This window comes from Phyllobates terribilis, unplaced genomic scaffold, assembly GCF_046119375.1.
Source record: "Phyllobates terribilis strain yellow unplaced genomic scaffold, ASM4611937v1 Scaffold_2__4_contigs__length_985480577, whole genome shotgun sequence".
NCBI classification, from domain to species: Eukaryota; Metazoa; Chordata; class Amphibia; order Anura; family Dendrobatidae; genus Phyllobates; species Phyllobates terribilis.
Window position 1 is genome coordinate 51,432,342 of NW_027362762.1, and position 22,327 is coordinate 51,454,668.

General features: G+C 40.9%; 1 protein-coding gene across 11 annotated transcripts in view; it reads right to left on the reverse strand.

Moving 5' to 3' along the window:
- Nucleotides 1-22,327, reverse strand: part of TENM4 (teneurin transmembrane protein 4) — a 1,569,569-nt gene that overhangs the window by 141,459 nt on the left and 1,405,783 nt on the right. For all 11 annotated transcript variants that reach the window (XM_073661697.1, XM_073661699.1, XM_073661700.1 and 8 more), the window contains one exon: nt 6,806-6,976. In XM_073661697.1, the coding sequence (XP_073517798.1) occupies nt 6,806-6,976 (171 nt within the window). The remainder of the gene's footprint in view (nt 1-6,805; nt 6,977-22,327) is intronic.

Consider the following 22,327-nt stretch of genomic DNA (forward strand, 5'->3'; position numbering starts at 1 on the left):
ATAGGGGGCAGTATTATAGTAGTTATATTCTTGTACATAGGAGCAGTATTATAGTAGTTATATTCTTGTTCATAGGACGCAGTATTATAGTAGTTATATTCTTGTACATATGAGCAGTATTATAGTAGTTATATTCTAGTACATAGGCGGCAGTATTATAGTAGTTATATTCTTGTACACAGGTGCAGTATTATAGTAATTATATTCTTGTACATAGGGGCAGTATTATAGTAGTTATATTCTTGTACATAGGAGCAGTATTATAGTAGTTATATTCTTGTACATAGGAGCAGTATTATAGTAGTTATATTATTGTATATAGGGGCAGTATTATAGTAGTTATATTCTTGTACATAGGAGCAGTATTATAGTAGTTATATTCTTGTATATAGGGGCAGTATTATAGTAGTTATATTCTTGTACATAGGAGCAGTATTATAGTAGTTATATTCTTGTACATAGGAGCAGTATTATAGTAGTTATATTCTTGTACCTAGGGTGCAGTATTATAGTAGTTATATTCTTGTACATAGGAGCAGTATTATAGTAGTTATATTCTTGTACATAGCAGTAGTATAGTAGTTGTACATTTATAATGATAACTATGATATGGCTGAATGTTTACTGAATCTGTTGTGACTGAAGTTGCCCTCTAAGTCTGTACATGTTCAGGGCTCACACAGTGTAGTACTGCCGTCTCTGCGTGTTTACATGATGAGGGCGTATAACCTCCGTCTCACCAGAGCCCGTCAATAAGATAAAAATGAAGCTGACTCCTCTGACTCCGGAGCGACTTCAGGCATGCACGTAGGTTGCGGTGGCACGCTGGCTATGTCACTTCCCATCTACTCGGCTGCTGACAACATTATTCCTTCAGAGCTGGTGACACTAATACAAACATGTAATTTCTATGCCAAAGCTGCTCACATTTCGGAGTAAATACAAATGACACATTTCACTTTCCTCTTGCAAAAAATACAGCCAGAAGCTACAGCTCGAGCTTCGAAGACATCCTGACTTAACCACTAGTACTAATCGGGCCTGATATCATCAAGTCCTGCAGACATGGATCCAGGGGGAAACGCTGCTCCAATACATACAAGTAAATGTAGAACAGGCATGATATAATGCCGCCAGATCTGACTTCGGCATGTAACTCTGTAGGGTCTCGAGCAGTTACACCCGACCACAAATGGCCAACTACACCCTCCTCACATTGGGCTGGCTGTAGTGTATTTTCTAGCTATTATATGAGAACGTATGGTACTGTTATATGTCCACTGTATTGTTCTATTTAACCCCATATAGCTGCGGTACTTACACTCAGTATAGCAGTATTATATGACTACCGTATAGCATAGTTCTGGAACTACATGGCAGAATCATTCAGTCCAGTATGACGGTATTAATTTGGCCCTAGGAGACCATATTATGTATTAGCCATATGGCTCAATGATGCGAATCCTCTATGGCACAGTTATGGCACTACAGTGTAGAATTATTTAGCGCAGTGTAGCAGTATTTTTTTTTTTTTTTTACTACAAGGCCATGTTATGTATTCACTACAAGGCTGAATTATGTGATCATTCTATAGCACAGTCGTGAGCACTCGGCAGCACAGTTTTGGCACAGCGCAGTGGAATCATGTAGCATAATATAGCTGTATTAATTTGGCACTATGGAGGCCATGCTGTGCAATCACTATCCGGCCTAATTATGTGATCATTCTTTGCCATAGTTTTGGCACTACAGACCGTAATCAATTGCCACTTGATGGCCACGTTAAGTATTCATTATATGACTCGATTATGTCAGCACGTTCCATTTTTGGCACTCCTGTGGATTTAGCACAGTATGGTAGTATTAATTTGGCAATGTTACATATTCACTGTACGGCCTTTTTATGTGAGCCGTCTATCATATTGTTTTGATAATACAGTGCGCAATTATTTAGCACAATGTGGCAGTATTCATTTTGCCCATGATGGCCATGTAATGGGTTCCTTATAAACTTTAGTTTTGTGACGACTCTATGGTACAGTTTTTGGCACAGCTCAGTGGAATTATTTAGCACAGTGTGACAGTATTCATTTTGCACAGTGTGACAGTATTCCTTTTGCACATGAAGGCCATTAATAAATTCCCTATGAAGCTTAGTTCTGTGATGACTATGTCACTGTTTTTGCCATAGCACGGTGGAATAATTTAGCACAATGTGGCAGTATTTATTTTGCACATGAAGGCCATGTAATAGGTTCCCTATAAAGCTTAGTTCTGTGATGACTATGGCATAGCACGGTGGAATCATTTAGCACAATGTTGCAGTATTTATTTTGCACATGAAGGCCATGTAATAAGTTCCCTATAAAGCTTAGTTCTGTGATGACTATGGCATAGCACGGTGGAATCATTTAGCACAATGTGGCAGTATTTATTTTGCACATGAATGCAATGTAATAGATTCCCTATAAAGCTTAGTTCTGTGATGACTATGGCATAGCATGGTGGAATCATTTAGCACAATGTGGCAGTATTTATTTTGCACATGAAGGCAATGTAATAGATTCCCTATAAAGCTTAGTTCTGTGATGACTATGGCATAGCATGGTGGAATCATTTAGCACAATGTGGCAGTATTTATTTTGCACATGAAGGCAATGTAATAGATTCCCTATAAAGCTTACTTCTGTGATGACTATGGCATAGCACGGTGGAATCATTTAGCACAATGTGGCAGTATTCTCTGAGTAAGACCACAGCGGTATTACTCTGCCTTTCCCTGTCCCGCAGGCCATCGTAGCCATACTATTTCTGACTAACTCCGCTCCGCCAGCCTATTCTCTACCTTTACAGAAAGCAGACCTCTTTCGGAAAGGTATCCATACTTTGATTTTTTTTATATATGGTTTTATGGAGGAGTTGCCATTTAATAAAAACGATATATTACAGCAGGAGACCGATTCATTTTGACATTTAAATTACTTTTATTTATGAGATACGGAAATTTGGCGTCTGGTTTGGATTATAAAAGACCACTGAGCAGGCAGGTTAAGTCTACCTGAGTATTAAGTGTCAGATATTACCCTACACATTTTTTATTAAACCAGCTGCCACATGGAAGAAACACGGCAACCTTTTCCTAACCTCGGACTTATGTGTACAGAATATTCTAAAAGCAGATTTTCGGCTACCTCGAAGAATTAGACCAAGAGATCCAGTTTAATGGATTTGTACCAGAACTGTACCATACCCACTCAACACTAAGGCCCACAGGCTATACCCAGCACCAGTGGCATATCGGGGTGCATCGCCCCAGATAGGAAATTCTATGGGAATGCAACATTTTGTCCCCCCATGCTGTTGCCTCCGTTTTTTTTTTTGTTTTTTTTTTGGAGTGGCCCAGGGGTGCAGTGAGTGCTCATCTAGCGAGCTAGATGAGTAAAGTAACCAGAGGCTCCTTTAATACCTGGGTCAGTGCTTCAGGTCCTTATGCAGAGTGCAGCAGTCAAGAAGAGTTTATCATCAGCTGCTGCGCTCCGCATAGGCAGCAATCGAGATGACAAATCTCTCATTATGATGAAGTGAGCATTGTCATCTCTGTCGCTGCCTTTGCAGACAACTGGAGCTGATGAAAAACTTCTCAACTTCTGCGCTCTGCATAGCTAGCTATGAGATGACAAAGGTTGCACTGTGCTCTCCCTCCCACAGCTTCCGGCTTCACTCACTTGTAATTTTGTGAGAAGAGTGATAAAAATTTGTTTGGGGTAGAGGTCTGAAACACATAAAAAAAAAAAAAAAAGTCTCCTGTTGGAAAAAAAAAAAAAAGTTTTTACATACTTTTCCTAAGCCCAACTAGGGGCAGAACTAAAGTTATGGTCGCGACTAGGGCATGGCCTCCCGACTAGGGCATGGCCTCCCGACTAGGGCATGGCCTCCCGACTAGGGCATGGCCTCCCGACTAGGGCATGGCCTCCCGACTAGGGCATGGCCTCCCGACTAGGGCATGGCCTCCCGACTAGGGCATGGCCTCCCAACTAGGGCATGGCCTCCCAACTAGGGCATGGCCTCCCAACTAGGGCATGGCCTCCCAACTAGGGCATGGCCTCCCAACTAGGGCATGGCCTCCCAACTAGGGCATGGCCTCCCAACTAGGGCTTGGCCTCCCAACTAGGGCTTGGCCTCCCAACTAGGGCTTGGCCTCCCAACTAGGGCTTGGCCTCCCAACTAGGGCTTGGCCTCCCAACTAGGGCTTGGCCTCCCAACTAGGGCTTGGCCTCCCAACTAGGGCTTGGCCTCCCAACTAGGGCTTGGCCTCCCAACTAGGGCTTGGCCTACCAACTAGGGAGAGATAGGTAAATATATGAGCCGCACACTAGTCTAGCAGACAGGTCAGTATTAAGAGGTCGCTGTCATGCCAGGCCGGCTAATCAAAGGAGGAGCCAGGGATGCCAGTAGGTAAGAGGCAGTTCACAGGTCTCCCATCCATACTAACCTGGGGCTGGACCAGGGTCCTGTGAATCGATTCTCTCATCTTTAGAACTAGGGTTAGGACTAGGGTTAGTGCTAGGGCAATATAATAATTACATAAAGCAAAAAGTAATGAAAAAATATATATATTTGAGCAAAAAGCCCCCCCCCCCAAAAATAGAAGATCAAAGGGTAAACTATAATTACCTCAGTATTTTCTTAAAATAAAATACATGCGCTTGGGGGGGGAGGGATTTTGAGTTCAATACTTCAAGGTACGGAAAGAGTGCTAATGGTCCATGGGTTAGAGGGGCACAAATACTTGTGCTGGCAAACAATAGGCAACTGCACAGACCTGAAACAGATTTCACATTCAGGACTGCAAAAAACTGGGTGCCAAAATAATACCGCCATATCATGTTGATTATCAGCTACGACACTCTATATTAAGGGTATTATCCAACTCTGAATAATAACTTTTTCTTAGAGGGGGCTCAATGATGGGCAGATCAAGTGATTAGCTAAATTGGTAGCAAGTGTTTATTTTCCCTACAGCACCCCCACAGAAGAATTATGGAATTACACAATTTTTATTGAAACCAATGGGCCTTACATGTGACTAATTGAGAAACAGAAATGATATGTGAAGCTGCTCTCCATTCCGGCTAAAAAATAAACATTTTTTAAAAGTAATTTTTTTTAACCCAAAAATTAAGTAGATTTTTTTTTCCCCTCACAAAGAGATATAAAGTAAAATAATAATATTAATAAAATTTTCATTTCAAATGCATTACACCCCCAAACCATTTTTCTTTTGTTCTTCACCTAAAAACTTTCTACATTTTTGCTTTTATGTCAAAACTTTTTAAAATACATATATTATTCAATGCATGAATAATCATTATTCCGCTCTGTAAATCTTCTGATCTATGACCATGACTTTCCTAATGCTCAAAATCATACGGTAATTGTACAAAATGACATAATTGCTGCACTACCAGAAGCACTTGTTAACCGCGTCCTAAAATTAGCAGCAAAAAAAAAATAAAAAAATAATAAAAAGAGAACATAGTAAAGTTTTCCCTAAAGTAAAAGGGAAAAAAAATAAAATCACTAAATCTGGAAAACTCCGCTGAAGGTGAAGGCGGTCTATAAGGAGCTGAGGATGGTTAGGATTTCCTACCAAACTGAGACAGTTGTATCTTTCGAGTTTGAAAAAGAGCAGTTGGCAATAAGCAAAAATTACACCAAAAAAATGAAAATAAAAACAATTTTTGAAAAGTAACTGTCTTTTCCTAAATCAATAGTACACATTCGAATAAACAAGTCTTGTGCACAAAATACCTGTCGACTGTGCACGCGTTTCGGGTAGTAAAGTCCCGATGCAGAAGTGAGCAGGATAACTGGATAAAACCTTTAAATTTGAGAGATCTGTATAAAGTAACGGCCCATAGCGTAGCAATAAAAGTTTCAAAGGATGTCTTCTCACAAACAATTTTTTTGGAAAAACTTGGGGTAACTAAGAGTAAGGCTATGTTCACACATCTTGTTTTTTTCAGTGTTCTTTTGACGCAACTTTTGAGCTGCGTTTTACAGTACCAGCAAAGTCTATGCGATTCCAGAAATCTCATGCAAATATCTTTGTTTTTTTTTAGTTCGGGATTTTGTGCTTTGCATGTTTTTTTGCAAAATAGAGTATGTCACTTTTAGCGTTTTTTTTTTTTCCCACTCATTGGAAGTAAAGGGTGGTGAAAAAAAAAACACTGAAAAAAAAGCCGGTGTCAGGTTTTTCAGCGGCAAAACAAGAATGTGACGTTTCTTTTTTCACTGAACTTTATGTAAATGCATAAAAAGATAAAAGGACAGTGAAAAAAAAAAAAAGTATCAAAAATGCATTAAAAAAACGCACCACAAAAACAAGAAAAAATCCAGAACAAACCTCCTGGCAAGAGATCAGGTTTTGCTGCAGAAAAAAAACGCAATGTGTGAACATAGCCTAAGTGAAATGCTGAAATCAGAAAAGACCAGCTCCATGCTGAAATTCCTGTTCACATGGATTTTCAAGGCACAGGAGATAGGCCTGAATTGTAAGAAAGATCTAACAAAGACGTAGAAATAATATAAAAAGAAAAAACTAAGAATTGAAAAATGTAACAAAGACGAACCGATAAGTTATTCCTCATCTATCACATTTTTGAATTGTTTGAAAAACAGAAAATTTTAATTTAAAAAATTTTGCACAGAAAATAACTGGACAATGGAAAATGGTGAAAAATGGTGGAATGATGTCATGAGTCGGAGCGTACAAAGAACTCACAACATGGAGAACACACCGTACCTTCACTGGGGGCTTTGCCTTTCCTTTCTGGTAATTCTAACCCTGTGCCCCCTGAGGGATACAAGGTGACGTCCGTTGGCAAAGGCCAACTGCTGGCTTTGTCTTCTGTGATCTCATACATCTGCCCGTCCATCGGCCGTAGGTGCCAGTTTAGACCAAAAAGATGCATGGCTGCAGTGAGCAATGAGAAGAGGCATGGTTTTCAGTTGTGTTGTAGGTTACTGGGTATTGGGGTCATGCACGATTAGAGATTTTCAATCTGGATTTGGAAGCGAATTGGCATCAAAATCCATATCGAAGAAGACTCCGCGTGAACAAACCCTTATAATTTAACAGGTCTTTTATCAGTCTCAAAAAGGTCAATAAATTTATCCATTAAATCATAATTTTACATTGTCCACAAATTTTTATTCAAATAAAAATACGACCTGAAAAATAAGTAAGCTGTAATAACTATTAAAAGATTCAAAATAGAATAAAATTACAAGACTAAAAAAAAAAAAAAAAAAAAAATACTAATACTAATAAAATAATGTTAATCATTAAAATGCACTCAAAGTTTATTAAAATAAAAGTAATGCTAAAATAATAAAAAAATTAAATTAAAAAATAGTGAAATAATAACACTAATAAAATAATGCTAACAATTAAAATACAAAAACATAATATTAAAATAAAAATACTAATAAAATAAATTTAATAACACAGCTAATACTAATAATCATAAAAATACAATAAAATATACTAAAATATAAATAAAATAATGTAATACTTCTAATACAAATAAAATACTAATAATCATTAAAATACAATAAAATATACTAAAATAGAAATGCTAAAATATAAAAATAAAATAATGTAAAAATACTTCTAATACAATAATGCTAATAATCATATTAAAATACAACAATAAAACACTAAAAATAAAAAATAAAATATAATAAAAAAATTAATAGAAATTATAATTCTAATGATTATAATAATATTACTAAGAGAATAATAAACAAAAGATTATAATAAAAATACATTCAGTAAAAATAATAAGAACAATAATAAATAATAATATTAAACATTAAAATAGGGAAATAACAGAGTGCCAGCTATAGATTCAAATTGTGGATATGGATATATATTTTTTGCATGCACTTTTTGTTTTGATTTATGTATCTTCAGCTTTTATTCCTGTTTTCCTTTTTTTCCCCTTAAATTATGAAATATAGAAAAAAAAGGAACATTTCAACTATTACAGAAACTAAACATTTAATTGGTAAAAAATTAGAGCGGAAAAAAAAAAAAGTGGTTCTCTCTTTCCTATAAACACCACCCTCTTCGCCTAAAAAAAAAAATAATAAAAAAAAATAAAACAAACCCAGTGATATTTTTTATGTTCCGGAGGACACCACATACTCTACATCACGATGTTGGTGATTAGGAAACTTTCATTATAAACCATCAATACTTTATAAAATAGTCTCACATCAACAATAATACGCCGAACAGTCTAGTAAAAAAAAAATAAGACCTTATCGAGACGTCTTTGGAGCCATTTATTTGCGCGTCTGATTTTTCATGCCATGTAACCTGGTAGCCTGCCAATAAATAAACCGCACTGTGCTAGTGCAAAAGGAAAAAAAATCTACAATATTGGTCTAAAATGTTACTGTTTTATTTGGAATATCTTCAGCTCATTTTTCTTTGGAATTAACTTTCTTCAAAAAGTAAAAAAAATAAATAAATCAAAATCTGAACCCCAAAAGTAAAACCTGTATGATAGGAAATAACTGATTTTTTGATTGGTTCTGTACCGAGGTTCATGGATTATCTGTGAATCTGAACTGCAGAGCTGTAATATTTCCTACTGTATATCGCCATATGGTGCTGAACAAAAAATGCTCTTAGATTTGTAAAGTATCTGTACATAAAAACTTTTTTATGAAATAAGAAACATATGAAGTTACTCTAGGGCCTCATATATTTTTTTATCATGACTCCATATCACTCGGAGGTTGTATATGGCGGTAATATGACAGACTGACAGCTGTAGTATGAAATTCTGAAGCATTTCCTATACAAACATGTTCAGAATGCGGAAAATCAGGTCAATAGGTGGAAGGTGGACGGCCTCACAATGTATACAGCACTATCTGACACCAGCCATAACTCATAACGACCGCTGACCTGAGCACTATCAGGCCACGTCCTCCGCAAACATGACGTATGATTTATCAGACAGCAGGTATGAAGCATCGGAATATATTAGGCAGAGATGTGATCTCTATTAATATTTCACTATGGATCTGTATTGATTACATGCGCAGCATTCCAGCCGCCGACCTTTGTGAACCAGGTGGAGGAAATGTAATTATATCTGACAACAGTGAAAACGATGAGGAGGAAGAGCAGATCCCAACAGGACAGAATGATAGGAGTGATACTAAAAATGCATTACTGCAGGACGACCGAAACAAATGTCGAGTGCAAGCTCTTAAGATTCATGTAAATGTTTAATTTTACTTTGTAAGAATACAAAAAGCATTTGATTAAAAAAGTGCCGTATTATAGTAGTTATATTCTTGTACATAGGAGCAGTATTATAGTAGTTATATTCTTGTACATAGGGGGCAGTATTATAGTAGTTATATTCTTGTACATAGGAGGCAGTATTATAGTAGACATATTCTTGTACATAGGGAGCAGTATTATAGTAGTTATATTCTTGTACATAGGAGGCAGTATTATAGTAGTTATATTCTTGTACATAGGGGCAGTATTATAGTAGTTATATTCTTGTACATAGGAGCAGTATTATAGTAGTTATATTCTTGTACATAGGAGGCAGTATTATAGTAGTTATATTCTTGTACATAGGGAGCAGTATTATAGTAGTTATATTCTTGTACATAGGAGCAGTATTATAGTAGTTATATTCTTGTACATAGGAGCAGTATTATAGTAGTTATATTCTTGTACATAGGAGCAGTATTATAGTAGTTATATTCTTGTACATAGGAGGCAGTATTATAGTAGTTATATTCTTGTACATAGGGAGCAGTATTATAGTAGTTATATTCTTGTACATAGGAGCAGTATTATAGTAGTTATATTCTTGTACATAGGAGGCAGTATTATAGTAGTTATATTCTTGTACATAGGAGCAGTATTATAGTAGTTATATTCTTGTACATAGGAGCAGTATTATAGTAGTTATATTCTTGTACATAGGAGCAGTATTATAGTAGTTATATTCTTGTACATAGGAGGCAGTATTATAGTAGTTATATTCTTGTACATAGGGAGCAGTATTATAGTAGTTATATTCTTGTACATAGGAGCAGTATTATAGTAGTTATATTCTTGTACATAGGAGGCAGTATTATAGTAGTTATATTCTTGTACATAGGGGCAGTATTATAGTAGTTATATTCTTGTACATAGGGGGCAGTATTATAGTAGTTATATTCTTGTACATAGGGGGCAGTATTATAGTAGTTATATTCTTGTACATAGGGGCAGTATTATAGTAGTTATATTCTTGTACATAGGGGGCAGTATTATAGTAGTTATATTCTTGTACATAGGGGCAGTATTATAGTAGTTATATTCTTGTACATAGGAGCAGTATTATAGTAGTTATATTCTTGTACATAGGGAGCAGTATTATAGTAGTTATATTCTTGTACATAGGAGCAGTATTATAGTAGTTATATTCTTGTACATAGGAGCAGTATTATAGTAGTTATATTCTTGTACATAGGAGCAGTATTATAGTAGTTATATTCTTGTACATAGGAGGCAGTATTATAGTAGTTATATTCTTGTACATAGGGAGCAGTATTATAGTAGTTATATTCTTGTACATAGGAGCAGTATTATAGTAGTTATATTCTTGTACATAGGGAGCAGTATTATAGTAGTTATATTCTTGTACATAGGAGCAGTATTATAGTAGTTATATTCTTGTACATAGGAGCAGTATTATAGTAGTTATATTCTTGTACATAGGAGCAGTATTATAGTAGTTATATTCTTGTACATAGGAGGCAGTATTATAGTAGTTATATTCTTGTACATAGGGAGCAGTATTATAGTAGTTATATTCTTGTACATAGGAGCAGTATTATAGTAGTTATATTCTTGTACATAGGAGGCAGTATTATAGTAGTTATATTCTTGTACATAGGGGCAGTATTATAGTAGTTATATTCTTGTACATAGGGGGCAGTATTATAGTAGTTATATTCCTGTACATAGGGGGCAGTATTATAGTAGTTATTTAACAAACAATTAAAGCTTTATCCCATCTATATTTAGGTAAGATCCTAATCTTGTATCTGTATCTGAATCCAGCAAAGTAAAAATGCAATCAAAACGTGGCGCGGCATAATTCATATGTAACTTTGATCCTCACCTGACAGTAATTTGTAATGCAATCTCATTTACTGTTGGGCCGCTGAATACCAAGCGCTTTGAATTAAGCAGATAAATACATCAGACTGAATGATCTGCCCTATGACTAACCATCAGTCTCGCAAATGAACAACACACGTTCCCAAGAACAAACACCGGGGTAAACGTAATTGAACGTCAAGGATCAGGCAACGGCAGAGACAGACAGCGCGAACGCCACACTGCGAGGGCAGTTAATTACAATGTGGATATCAATGAACAACCTTTCCTCACAGGATAAGAAATGATATGTATTGAGTGATTCACCAGAACGGAAAATCACAAATGATGCAGGTGTGAGATGCGGCTCCTCGCCGGCCCAGACACGGTGAGCGCACAAGAGGCAGAAGGCTCAATTTTGCTTTGGATCATACTTAAAAGTTCAAAAAAAGGTTAAACTGGGAAACAAAATGCTGCTAAAACGCTGGTTTATTCACCTGGTCATGGAGGTTTATTACATTTAGACCAGCAGAGCCCATGATTCTTGGTGCAATTATTGAAAACATTTGATAAAAAAAGTAAAACTGATTTTAAACAATAAAACAGAGATATCTCAAGCTTTAGTGCATCAGTTATGTACGTTCTTGTTCACAGGGTATTATAGTAGTTATATTCTTGTAGGCCTGGATATGTGCTGGCGTGACCAGGGGGACCTTGCGTGCCGTGCAGGATAGTAATCCACGACAGCGTAGTGTGTTACTAACGGTAATGTTTGAGACTGTGGTCCCAGCTCTCTTCAGGTCATTGACCAGGTCCTTCCGTGTAGTTCTGGGCCGATTCCTGACCTTTCTCAGAATCATCCTTACCCCATGAGGCAAGGTCTTGCATGGAACCCCAGACCAAGGAAGATTGACAGTCATCTTGTGTTTCTTCCATTTTCTAATAATTGTGCCAAAAGTTATTGCCTTCTCACCAAGCTGCTTGCCTATTGTCCTGTAGCCCATCCCAGCTTTGTGCAGGTCTAAAATTTTTGGTGTCCTTAGACAGCTCTTTGGTCTTGGCCATGGTGGAGAGGTTGGAGTGTGATTGTGTGGTCAGGTGTCTCTTATACAGGTAACGAGTTCAAACAGGTGCAATTAATACAGGTAATGAGTGCAGAGTAGGAGAGCTTCTTAAAGAAAAACTAACGGGTCTGTGAGAGCCAGAATTCATGCAGGTTGATAGGTGATCAAATACTTATTTCATGCAATAAAATGCAAATTAATTATGTAAAAATCATACAATGTGATTTTCTGGATTTTATTCTTAGATTCTGTCTCTCACAGGTGAAGTGACCTACGATGAAAATTACAGCCCTCTCCATTCTTTGTAGGGGGGAAAACTTGCAAAATCTGCAGTGTATCAAATACTTCTATTCCCCCACAGTAATAAGTTATAAGAATATTTAGGAAATCCTCTTTTTGTAAGCCTTTAGTATATAATGCAGGACTGCTTCCTTGCTTTGTAAAACAATGGGTCACTCAGGAGTTCTTGCCTTCTGTGGGGGGGTGTAACATATTTTGGTTCCGCATAATAGAGTACAGACAAGTACACAAGGAGCTGACAGGTCTCTGTAAGAAGATGAATCCGCTGATCCGTCTCCTGTTACGGAGCGGGTGATAATACAGTCAGAAAAGGTCATTAGAGCAAGCAGCATGAATGACAGAGACAGATGGAGCCGGCCTTGGATCACTGGCAGCCTGTGTGGGGTTCCCACTATCCCTCAGCCAGGCAATGACTTACTTTGTCAAGTCATCTGAATGTTTAACTTTTTTTTTTAATCACCACTCGGTAACCACAGCCTGGAAGATCGCTGCTCTTCTAATCATGGGTGCAACTATAAGGGGTGCAGGAAGCAGCTGGAACGGGGTCTCGGTGCCTGATCAGGGCCAAAAAAGAAAAAAAGATTGCAACATGAGTCCTCTTTCGTTCCCCTGTAAGATGAGCTGCTATCAGAGGTGTTTGATGGCCGCTGATCCCCGTGTCAGTATAGAAACACCATCCCAGCATGCACGTTTATGGGGGAGTCTGGGGAAACAGCTGTCAGCTAGACAAACGTTTGGCCATCATCTGTCTGTATGTCTGGATTAATCCTGCTCATACCGCTGATGTGTTTGTCACAACGTTTCATCCAAGTAATCCTCTGTGAGCTAAACGCATTAAGACCCTCAGGGGCGAGATATGACCGCGGAGCTGCCAACAGTCCTTGCTGGGACTCTCGGAATTTTTCTTTAAGAGTCTTGGCAATTTTGGGGACGTAAAAAGCAGGATTTTCACAAACTCTGCTCAATATTGCCTGTTCCTACTCTGTTAGGGACATTCCCAAAGCAGTCCTGGAAGCGGGACTTAAATGTCCCAACTGTACACTGGCCTATAGATGTACATCCCGGAGAGCGATATATACAGGTGTGGCACCCCGAGGGCTCGGTTGCTACAGAGGTATTGCATCTCATCCAGATGTGCGATATCTCACTCTCAGGTAAGGATGGAGTGTGGATCAGGACCCCGACACCTGCATGCATTACACCACATTTCCGGGGGACAGGGCGACCGATATGCTCCAAGCAGAGCACGACAGTCCCTGTCCCTGGCTGGAGTGGGGGGAGGGAACATCGAGGAAGGGGGAACCCTGTAGTGCAGGAGCAGGGAGGAAGTAGTTCCTGGGTGCACCTAGAGGGAGGTATAAAAGGTAGGCACCATCTTAGATCAGTGTTGAGTCTGAGGGGAAGTGACCGGGAGCAGAGGCAGACCTAGTAACTGAGGCCCAAGCCTGGAGAGGAAGAGAAAGGAAGAGGAGTGGAGGAGGCTCAAGGAACGAAGGGATCCCAGGGGTGTGGACCGACTGGTAGCCACCACACGCCCGAATCTACCTGCGTGGAGGGGTCAGGCCAAGGGGGAGACCGGTCCCCGAAACTAGTGGAGGCGGGGAAATACCCTCAGCTAGAAACCGGAGGCTGTGACATTTTATGTGGCGCAGCCCCTTGCCATACCCGCTAGGAAGGCACCACATAGGGTCAGGGAAACGGAGGCCAACGTTTACCCGCCAAGGCCCGAGGCAGCCGGACAGAAGCATGGTCACTGGTGGGGTATGACAGGCCAGAAGAAGGACACACAAAGGGGGTCGTGTGAAGCGCTCCAAAGTTATCTGGGAGTTGGCCGAGCCCCTTACATGGTGAGCACAGTACGACGCGGGACGTTATGACCAGCTGAAGTAACTTGGATAATGAACTGTGAGTAAAGATCCTGAACTACATTACAGAGACTCTGAGTCATTACTCCCGCGCACCATCACTCCCAACATCCTCACTTGCTGCCCTGAGGCTATACTCCGCCCGTGGGGAGTTATACTACACTCTGCTGCGCCCACGACACCAGCCTCAGCAGTCTGCACTGCAGCGGCGGTTCACTCTAACCGCAATCCACGGGTGGCGTAGTCGGACATTCAGAACGAATAGACTATCCCCACTGGTTTGACCGCCCTGGGCACGGACCGGGTCGCCGCCACGAAGACTACAACCCCCAGCATCTCACTGAGGCCCGGCTCCGGGTATTCCCCTACACACACGGCCCAGGGGGCGCGTCACAGGCAGCTACGATAGTCAGTGGCCACTGGACCAGAGCCCTGCAAGCCTCCTCCAGTGCCACTTCCAATAAGAGACTCTCGAATTTTGACTCATCAGTACAGATTTCCACTGATCCAATGTCCAATTCTTGTGCTGTTTGGCCCAAACAAGTCTCTTCTTGTTTGCAGTCCTCAGCAGTGGCTTCTTTGCAGCAATTCGACCATAAAGCACCGCTTCTCTCAACCTCCTCTGGACAGTTTATGTTGAGATTTATCAGCTACTTTATATCTGTGCATCATTTATGAAGGCTGTTATCTGTGGTGCTGTTAATTTGTGGTTTTTGAGGCTGGTAACTCTAATGAACTTATCCTCTGCAGCAGAGGTAATTCATGGTCTTCATTTCCTGGTGACGGTCCTTATGAGACCCAGTTTCATCATGCAGATTGATAGTTTTCATGATTGCACTTGAGGATACCTTTAAGATTGTAGCAGCTCTCCACAATGACTGACGTTCATGTCTTACAGTAATGATGGACTGTCATTTCTCTTGGCATATCCTGACCTAGCACAGTAGTGGAATAGGTCTCAGGACTGTGTACCAACACTGCATCTGCAAAACACACCTGATGGTCGCAAACACTTTAATTGAATTCTTAACGAGGCTACCTGTCCATTAGGAGCCATTCCAGGTAACGACCCGATGAAGCTGCTTGAGAAAATGCCAAGAGGATGTAAAACGGTCATCAGAGTGAAAGGGGGTACCTTTCAGTAACACATAATTTTGTTTGGTTTCACACGTGTTTCTTTACTCCTTGTTAAAGAGGTTGACCACTAATTTTACACTAAGGATAGGTCATCAATGTCTGATCAGCCGGAGTCCGACATCCGGCACCCCCGCCGATCCTAGGATAGGTCATCAATGTAAAAGTAGTAGACAAGCTCTTTAACATATTTGTCCCTTTGTGATTTTGCTGCCTTCAGTCTGAATTTGCAATGTGCACATTCCAATAATACCAATGAAAACTATTGAATGAACAAGTGTCCAAACTTTTTGACCGCTACTGTATATAGTCTTTCTTATCAGCATATTTGACCCTGATCCAACTGGGTTCAAATTTGAGGGGTCTGTTGTCCATTTTTATGTCGTCCACCCCTTAGCTCAGAAAAAAACAAAAATTAAAAATATCTAGTTCACCCTCTAGACCCAGAGGACCTTTAGAAGTGTGCAACCCTGACATGTCACAGTCTTACACCATCAGATAAAAAAAGCCTCAAGACAGCAAAATCAAAAACCTACAGAGGCTAACGATGACAAAGGATCTACAAAGACAGTAATTTACAAGGTCAAGACAATGGACGCCCTCTGGGACTCAGCGATGGAGTAAAGGGGGCTTGGTAAAGAGAGGGAGATGATCATGATAGATCGACCGGAGAAGAAACAGACAATAAATGATGAGACTGGAACAAGAACGCATCCCCCACCCTACTTCACTCCATATCGAAATTGAAACAAGTCAGCAGAAATCTACAAAAACACTGCCGTGGCCTGATGTTACCTTTTGGCTTTCCCAAGCCTAAAAAAAAAAAAAAAAGAGGTGAGGTTAATAAATAACCAGACGAATCAATTACAGAGTGTGAAATTAAGGAACTGATTGAAAGAGGCTGCGGAAAGCAACATCTGCTATCGATTGTTCCCTGAAGGTTTAAAGAGGTCCAGGTCTGAGGAAGGTGGGGGGGGGCGAATGAGATTTAAAAGAAAATATACATGCGAGATGGAGAGTCACGTGAATTGCAGGCGATAGACCTAGCCCATCTTTAAAAAGGGATCTCTCCATGTAATAGGCTTGAGGTAGGAATTTAAAGAGGACCTTTCAGGGTTTTTTTTAATTCACCATCCAATTGGTATTGTTCCCCTGATTCTGGAACATTTATTTTTCTTTTGTACCCGTACGTTACAAAGTTATGTGCCAAGCAAAATATTGGGGCAAATTTTCTCCTCCACTAACGGCCTCATAAATGTCCCCCCCCCCCCAGATGTGACCATGTGGCTCAGACTGGTCCTTTTTATTAATCGGCAGACACCCGATAATGGTTGCATGTTCTCACTTACGATGTTTCTGGGGAATCGACAGGACAGGTGATAAATGAAGACGCGGGTCCCACCTCTGATAACGAGATCCCGATCTGCGTGGCTAAGAAAGGAGAGGTAGCTACACATGTGCCATGGCACGGAGCGCTGAGAATTTCCTTTTCATTTGCCTAAACCCTACCTATCTGCCAGTTGTGTCCGGCACTGATCTCTTCCGGCACAGAGCAGTCACAGATTGATTTAGCGGCTTACGCTGACGTCATGTTGACAGAGCAGCTGCTTCTCCTCCGCTCTGCTCTGTTGACGGGGGCGTGACTGCTGACATCATTCTGATTAAGAGCCGGCTCCCTGCAGTTAGGAAGCGGGGAGCTGACTGTCAATCAGCATGACATCAGCAGGCACGCCCCGTCAACAGAGCAGCCAGGAAAAAGAGCTGTTCTGTTGGTATTGAGCAGCTGAATTGCCGGAAGGAGCGTTCGGTGACCTCTCTGTGCCGATGCCTGGTAGAACAAGCAGGTAATTATCAACTACCTGCCTGTTGTTTTTTTTGCTGTTTTTTGTTTTAACTAAGGGCCAAAAAACTAAGACAAAAACAAAAAAAAAAGCTTTCAGTGGTCTTAAGTGGTACTCCAACTAAAGAACTAAATCACTCCGGCAAATAACCCCCCCACCACACATTTAATAGCTCTACAGCAAAACAACAATTTACATCCCAATTAAGATGTCTGGGATGTTTAATTACATTGTAAATGACTGGGAGAAAGGACGAGACATCCCAGCCTGATTACAAGAATAACGATGGGCTGAAATACAAGGTCACATCCATGCTGGCTCCAGAACAGCGCAGGGTCATGGGATCAGATCTGACCGGAGCAACATCTGCACAAAGTTGATATGTTCTCCCCTACGGCAGAAATATACCTTGATTAATTGGATTTATATGAAATTGATACCAAAAAGGACAAAGGTTGAAGTAGCAGCCGCCCAAATGACTCCCCTGCCACATAGGAAGACACCAGGATCAAAAATAATAGATGGGTGCAATGTCAGACGACACAAAGGGGCTCTGCTACCCAACTCTGCTTCCTAAATCGTGAGTACAAATAAGAATTAGGCAATGTGCTGATATGTTCTCCACATCTTGCAGATTGAAAAATACTAGGAGACGAGACATCGAGACTCAATGGCTTATTAATAAACTGTGTGTAAGTCAATACTACAAGTGAATTTAAGAAACTTTATATTATATCAGAGAAATCTGTTTCCTTTTCCCTCGCCTTCTAAACTCATCATTCAATTAAAAAAAACATCCAAAAAATGTATTTTGATTGAAAAAATGTGGACTGCCAGATCACTGAGGAATCAGATTACAGCTACCTGTTTAAGTCAACGGAGGGTGAAGCAGGAGCAGACTGAGTGAGACCCAGACACGTCGTTTTGTAGCTTTCTATTAAGTGTTTCATCTCAATTAAGAGCTGGATTCATAACTACACAGCTCAGTACTGCTTTATAATGTTCTGAAAGCTACTTATTTCTAGAGTTTTATTTCACCCCCAGTACTGGATTCACCGCTACACTGCTTTACAATGTCGTCCATGCTTCTTTCTAGAGTTCTCTCACCCCCAGTGCAGGATTCACAGCTACACTGCTCAATACTGCTTTATAATATCCTCCATGATGATTCTTCTTTCTATAGGTTTTATCTCAGCCCACAGCTAAATACACAGCTATACTGCTCTATATTTCAGTATAATCTCCTCCATGCTGCTGCTTCTTTTGAACATGTGCTACATAAAGACAGTAGATCTGGAATCCCTCATGTCTTTGTGTTCTGTGTATGGGAGACATCACAGCAGTTAGTTTGTACTCACAAGCTCAGCGACAACTGAAAATTAGCAATAAAGTCCTCAGAGGTGAAAATTGGTCATTAGAAAAGTCATATAATGGCTTGAAATACTATTATTTCTCATGTATACACCTGACAGCTTATTCAGAACAGTCCCCCAAAATACAAGTATGCTTTCAGCCTCATAAATGGTAAAGGAATTAAGTGAGATGAAACTATAACCACAGTAGATCTCAGGTGAGGGACTATTGAGAGACGTCCTTGGGGACCCCTCTGATGTCATCAGGGACCGTTAACAAATTCTCCTTTCTCCAATGAGAGCTTAAGACACAAATTGTTCCCTATTTATGAGCATCGGTGTTTTTACTCTGCAAAGTCAATTACAGAATAGCCCCAAAGATTCAAGTAATTCATTTTTAATTTGTGTGTCTATATATTAGTACCGCCGGGTTGCTCCCTTTTGGGGACTCCTATTAATTAGCTAAACGAGGTCAGACAGTGTTAGCGAGGGAACTACGGAGGAGATAAGAGGACAGAGCGGTATCTGCATGGCTGGATGTCTGAGACGGATGATGGGCTTCCGCTACACAGAACTTCTCTACGGGTAATGATTAGTGCTCTCAAATGAGGCTTAAACCAGTTTTGCACAAGTTCAGTAATCGGCTGTGCCGCGTTTTTTGTCTATTTGACTGGGGAGCTTTGAGATTCAGCTAATGGAGTAGAAAGCAGCAGATGAACCTCATCTACACGCCCATGGCTTAACTCCGTAAGGCAGCGTTCACACCTCGCGCCTTGTTTTTGCCATGGTTTTTCAAGCTCGTGGCAGGAAACTGGGCGCTATGTTTTTCTCATACAACTAATTGAACAACTTGGTCAATAACCATCTCACCATCATGCCAGTTGTAACGGGCTGCGTGGTGAAACCACTGTGCCATGGTCCAAGGAGAGCCTGGAGGGGTGTGACTAGGTGCCTCACTAAGACCGACCTCGGATGCACGGCGGCTGATGAAACCGCGATCTGAGGAGAGACGAGGGAGGCAGGACCAGGGGCTCCACCAGGACTGACCTCGGGTAGATGGCAGCTGACCCCCAAGGGACAGTAGGCAGGAACGGCTAGGAATGGTAGAGTTGGCAAGCTTGGGCTGGTGTGGCTGGTAGACAGACAGGCAGGCGGGCGGGCACGACAGGTATACTGGAACATGAGCACTGGGACCTGAGAACTCACAAGCGTGTTAGAAACAGACTTACAACATTGCTCAGGCACCTCCCATCAGGTGGAGGTGCCTTAAATCATGACTGTCTCTCAGCCATTGACTGGGGACACTTAAGGACAGCATGCTCTGTCCCTTTAAGAGGACAGGACCGTGCACGTTTTAAGCACAGTGCCCGGGGAACTGCGCGCACCCCGGGCATCAGCAGCTGGAGCAGGGAGTGCGGAACGGGGGCCGTGGCAGTAAGTGATTTGGGGTCTCTGCTGGAGTAGGAAGGCAGAAGGCAAGGACGCCAGGGCTACACCAGTGTGGATAATACATCTATGTAAAAGCACAAATGTAATGGTGTTATATTCAAGAGTTTCGAAAGTTTGCTAAAATAATGCCGCCACCTGATGCTCATTCTTTCCACAACAATCAATGTGGGATTTTTTTGGCATCACCGCTTTCTTAGAAGAGAAGCTTTAAATAAGTTCTCTACACCAGGGATAAGAGGGTTTATCCTGATCCCAGATTACCCCTTTACACTTACTGCATATGACCTATAGGGCCATCTTACAATTCAACTTATGTACGGTATTATCAAAAACACTACCAAAAACACAAGATAAATTGCTCTTTAGAGCATAACCTATACATTAGAAGAACCTTCTACTAATGCAAAGCTTCTGATGTCTTGAGTTTATCGCCTTCTCCTCGCCAGGCACAAAGTTAGGTGGTTGTCCAAGATCTCGATAGACCCTTCTAAGTCAACAGGGTCCATTTTGCATTGTTATATACACTTACTTGCTTCATTTTTGTGTGACCTTATGAAATTGTTGCCCCATATGTTTACTTTGCTACATTATCAGCGATCAAATATGGCCGATGCAAAAGATCCATCCACTCTGCTCCTTGCCACCAAGAAACAGTTTCCTGGCCTCCAGGCAGAAAGACGAAAACTTGCTTGAGAGTATGTCAGCCTCATGGTGACACAGGGGCCATGTTGTGGTACTGAGCACCATGTTGCCAATATAAGGGAATAGGAGGGATGTGTTATATGAAAGTGGTGCCAGGAAGTGAGGGGAGTGTGGCACAGACCATGTGTGCACCCAAAGGACAAGCTACCAGCACTGTTGTAGTAGGATCTCCCTATCAATCCCCCATGAGAAGTGCCAGAAGGAAGTTTGAGCCTACCACACGAAGGGTAGGAGCAGACGGGACGTTAGAGTGCAGGGTTGTGAGAATCTCCTGGTCCACGAAATCTTCAAAGAAAATGTCACGACTGTGTTGTCGGATTATTCGGGGCTCCTGCCCTGCCCCTAATGCTACGGGCGCCCTAGCTATCCCAGCTCCCCGGATTACTTCTGATGGTGAAGATGCCAGGGCCACATACCTTATTTTAGTCCTGAATCAGCTCTATATCTATCCTCCTCCCCCACCCAGGGAAGTGGGGAGTTGTAGTGTATAAATATACATACATAACCAGACTAAAAAGGGAGGAACAAATGAAAATACCTATCATACAAACATGCACTCACAGACAACAGAGAGGAACATCAGGGAGAAAAAGAAGGAAAACTAAATAGGAGAGGATGAGGATTTCCACACAGTCGAACCACTCCAGGCAGCACAAGACTAACACAATCCAGGTTGCCAGAGGAGATTATAAATAGGAAAGGGGAGTGGTCAATACTTAACAGCTGAGATAATCCAAGCTGGGAAGCTTCAGAGACTCTAAGCTGAACAGTTTAACCTCTGCTCTGCTAAAAAAAACCTGCACCGTTTAATATGAAGGATAGGTGTTTCTAATCAGTGCAACAGTACATGAAATAAGACACTGCAGTCTTCTGGCTCCTCTCTGTCATGGTAAACCTGTGACACCCAGAGTCTATGGGCTGCGGATATATGGGAAGACCCCTTGAAACATTACTCATCTCCCTACAAGTTAGGATTCAGAAAGCTATAGGCTGTACCTATATTCTATATAGACTTGGACTGCATTTTCCCTCATAGCCATGGCACCATTCTCTGGTTACGTGGCTGCGGAAATGTAGTGGTGGAGGACCACACGGTCCCTTGGAGGAGCAGAGATTGAGTCTAAAGTAACCAGGGTACCTCTGCAACTGGCATATAGTCGGGTAAAGCAAACCAAGGGGCCCACCCGTTTGGATGTAAAACCTCACCAATTTATTAGTACAGCCTAAACAGTTCCAGGTGCATTAAAAATATTGCACCAATGCAAAAAAAAAAAAAAGGACGCGTTTCGGACATGGAGCTTTCTTTCGTAATGGTAAGACGTGCATCTCATGCCAAGCAGAGGCTTTTACTTTCCGTGCCGAGGATCTTCACAGCCAATCTATGGGAGCTGGTGAACTTGGCTGGCACTCATCATATAGATGGGTAAGC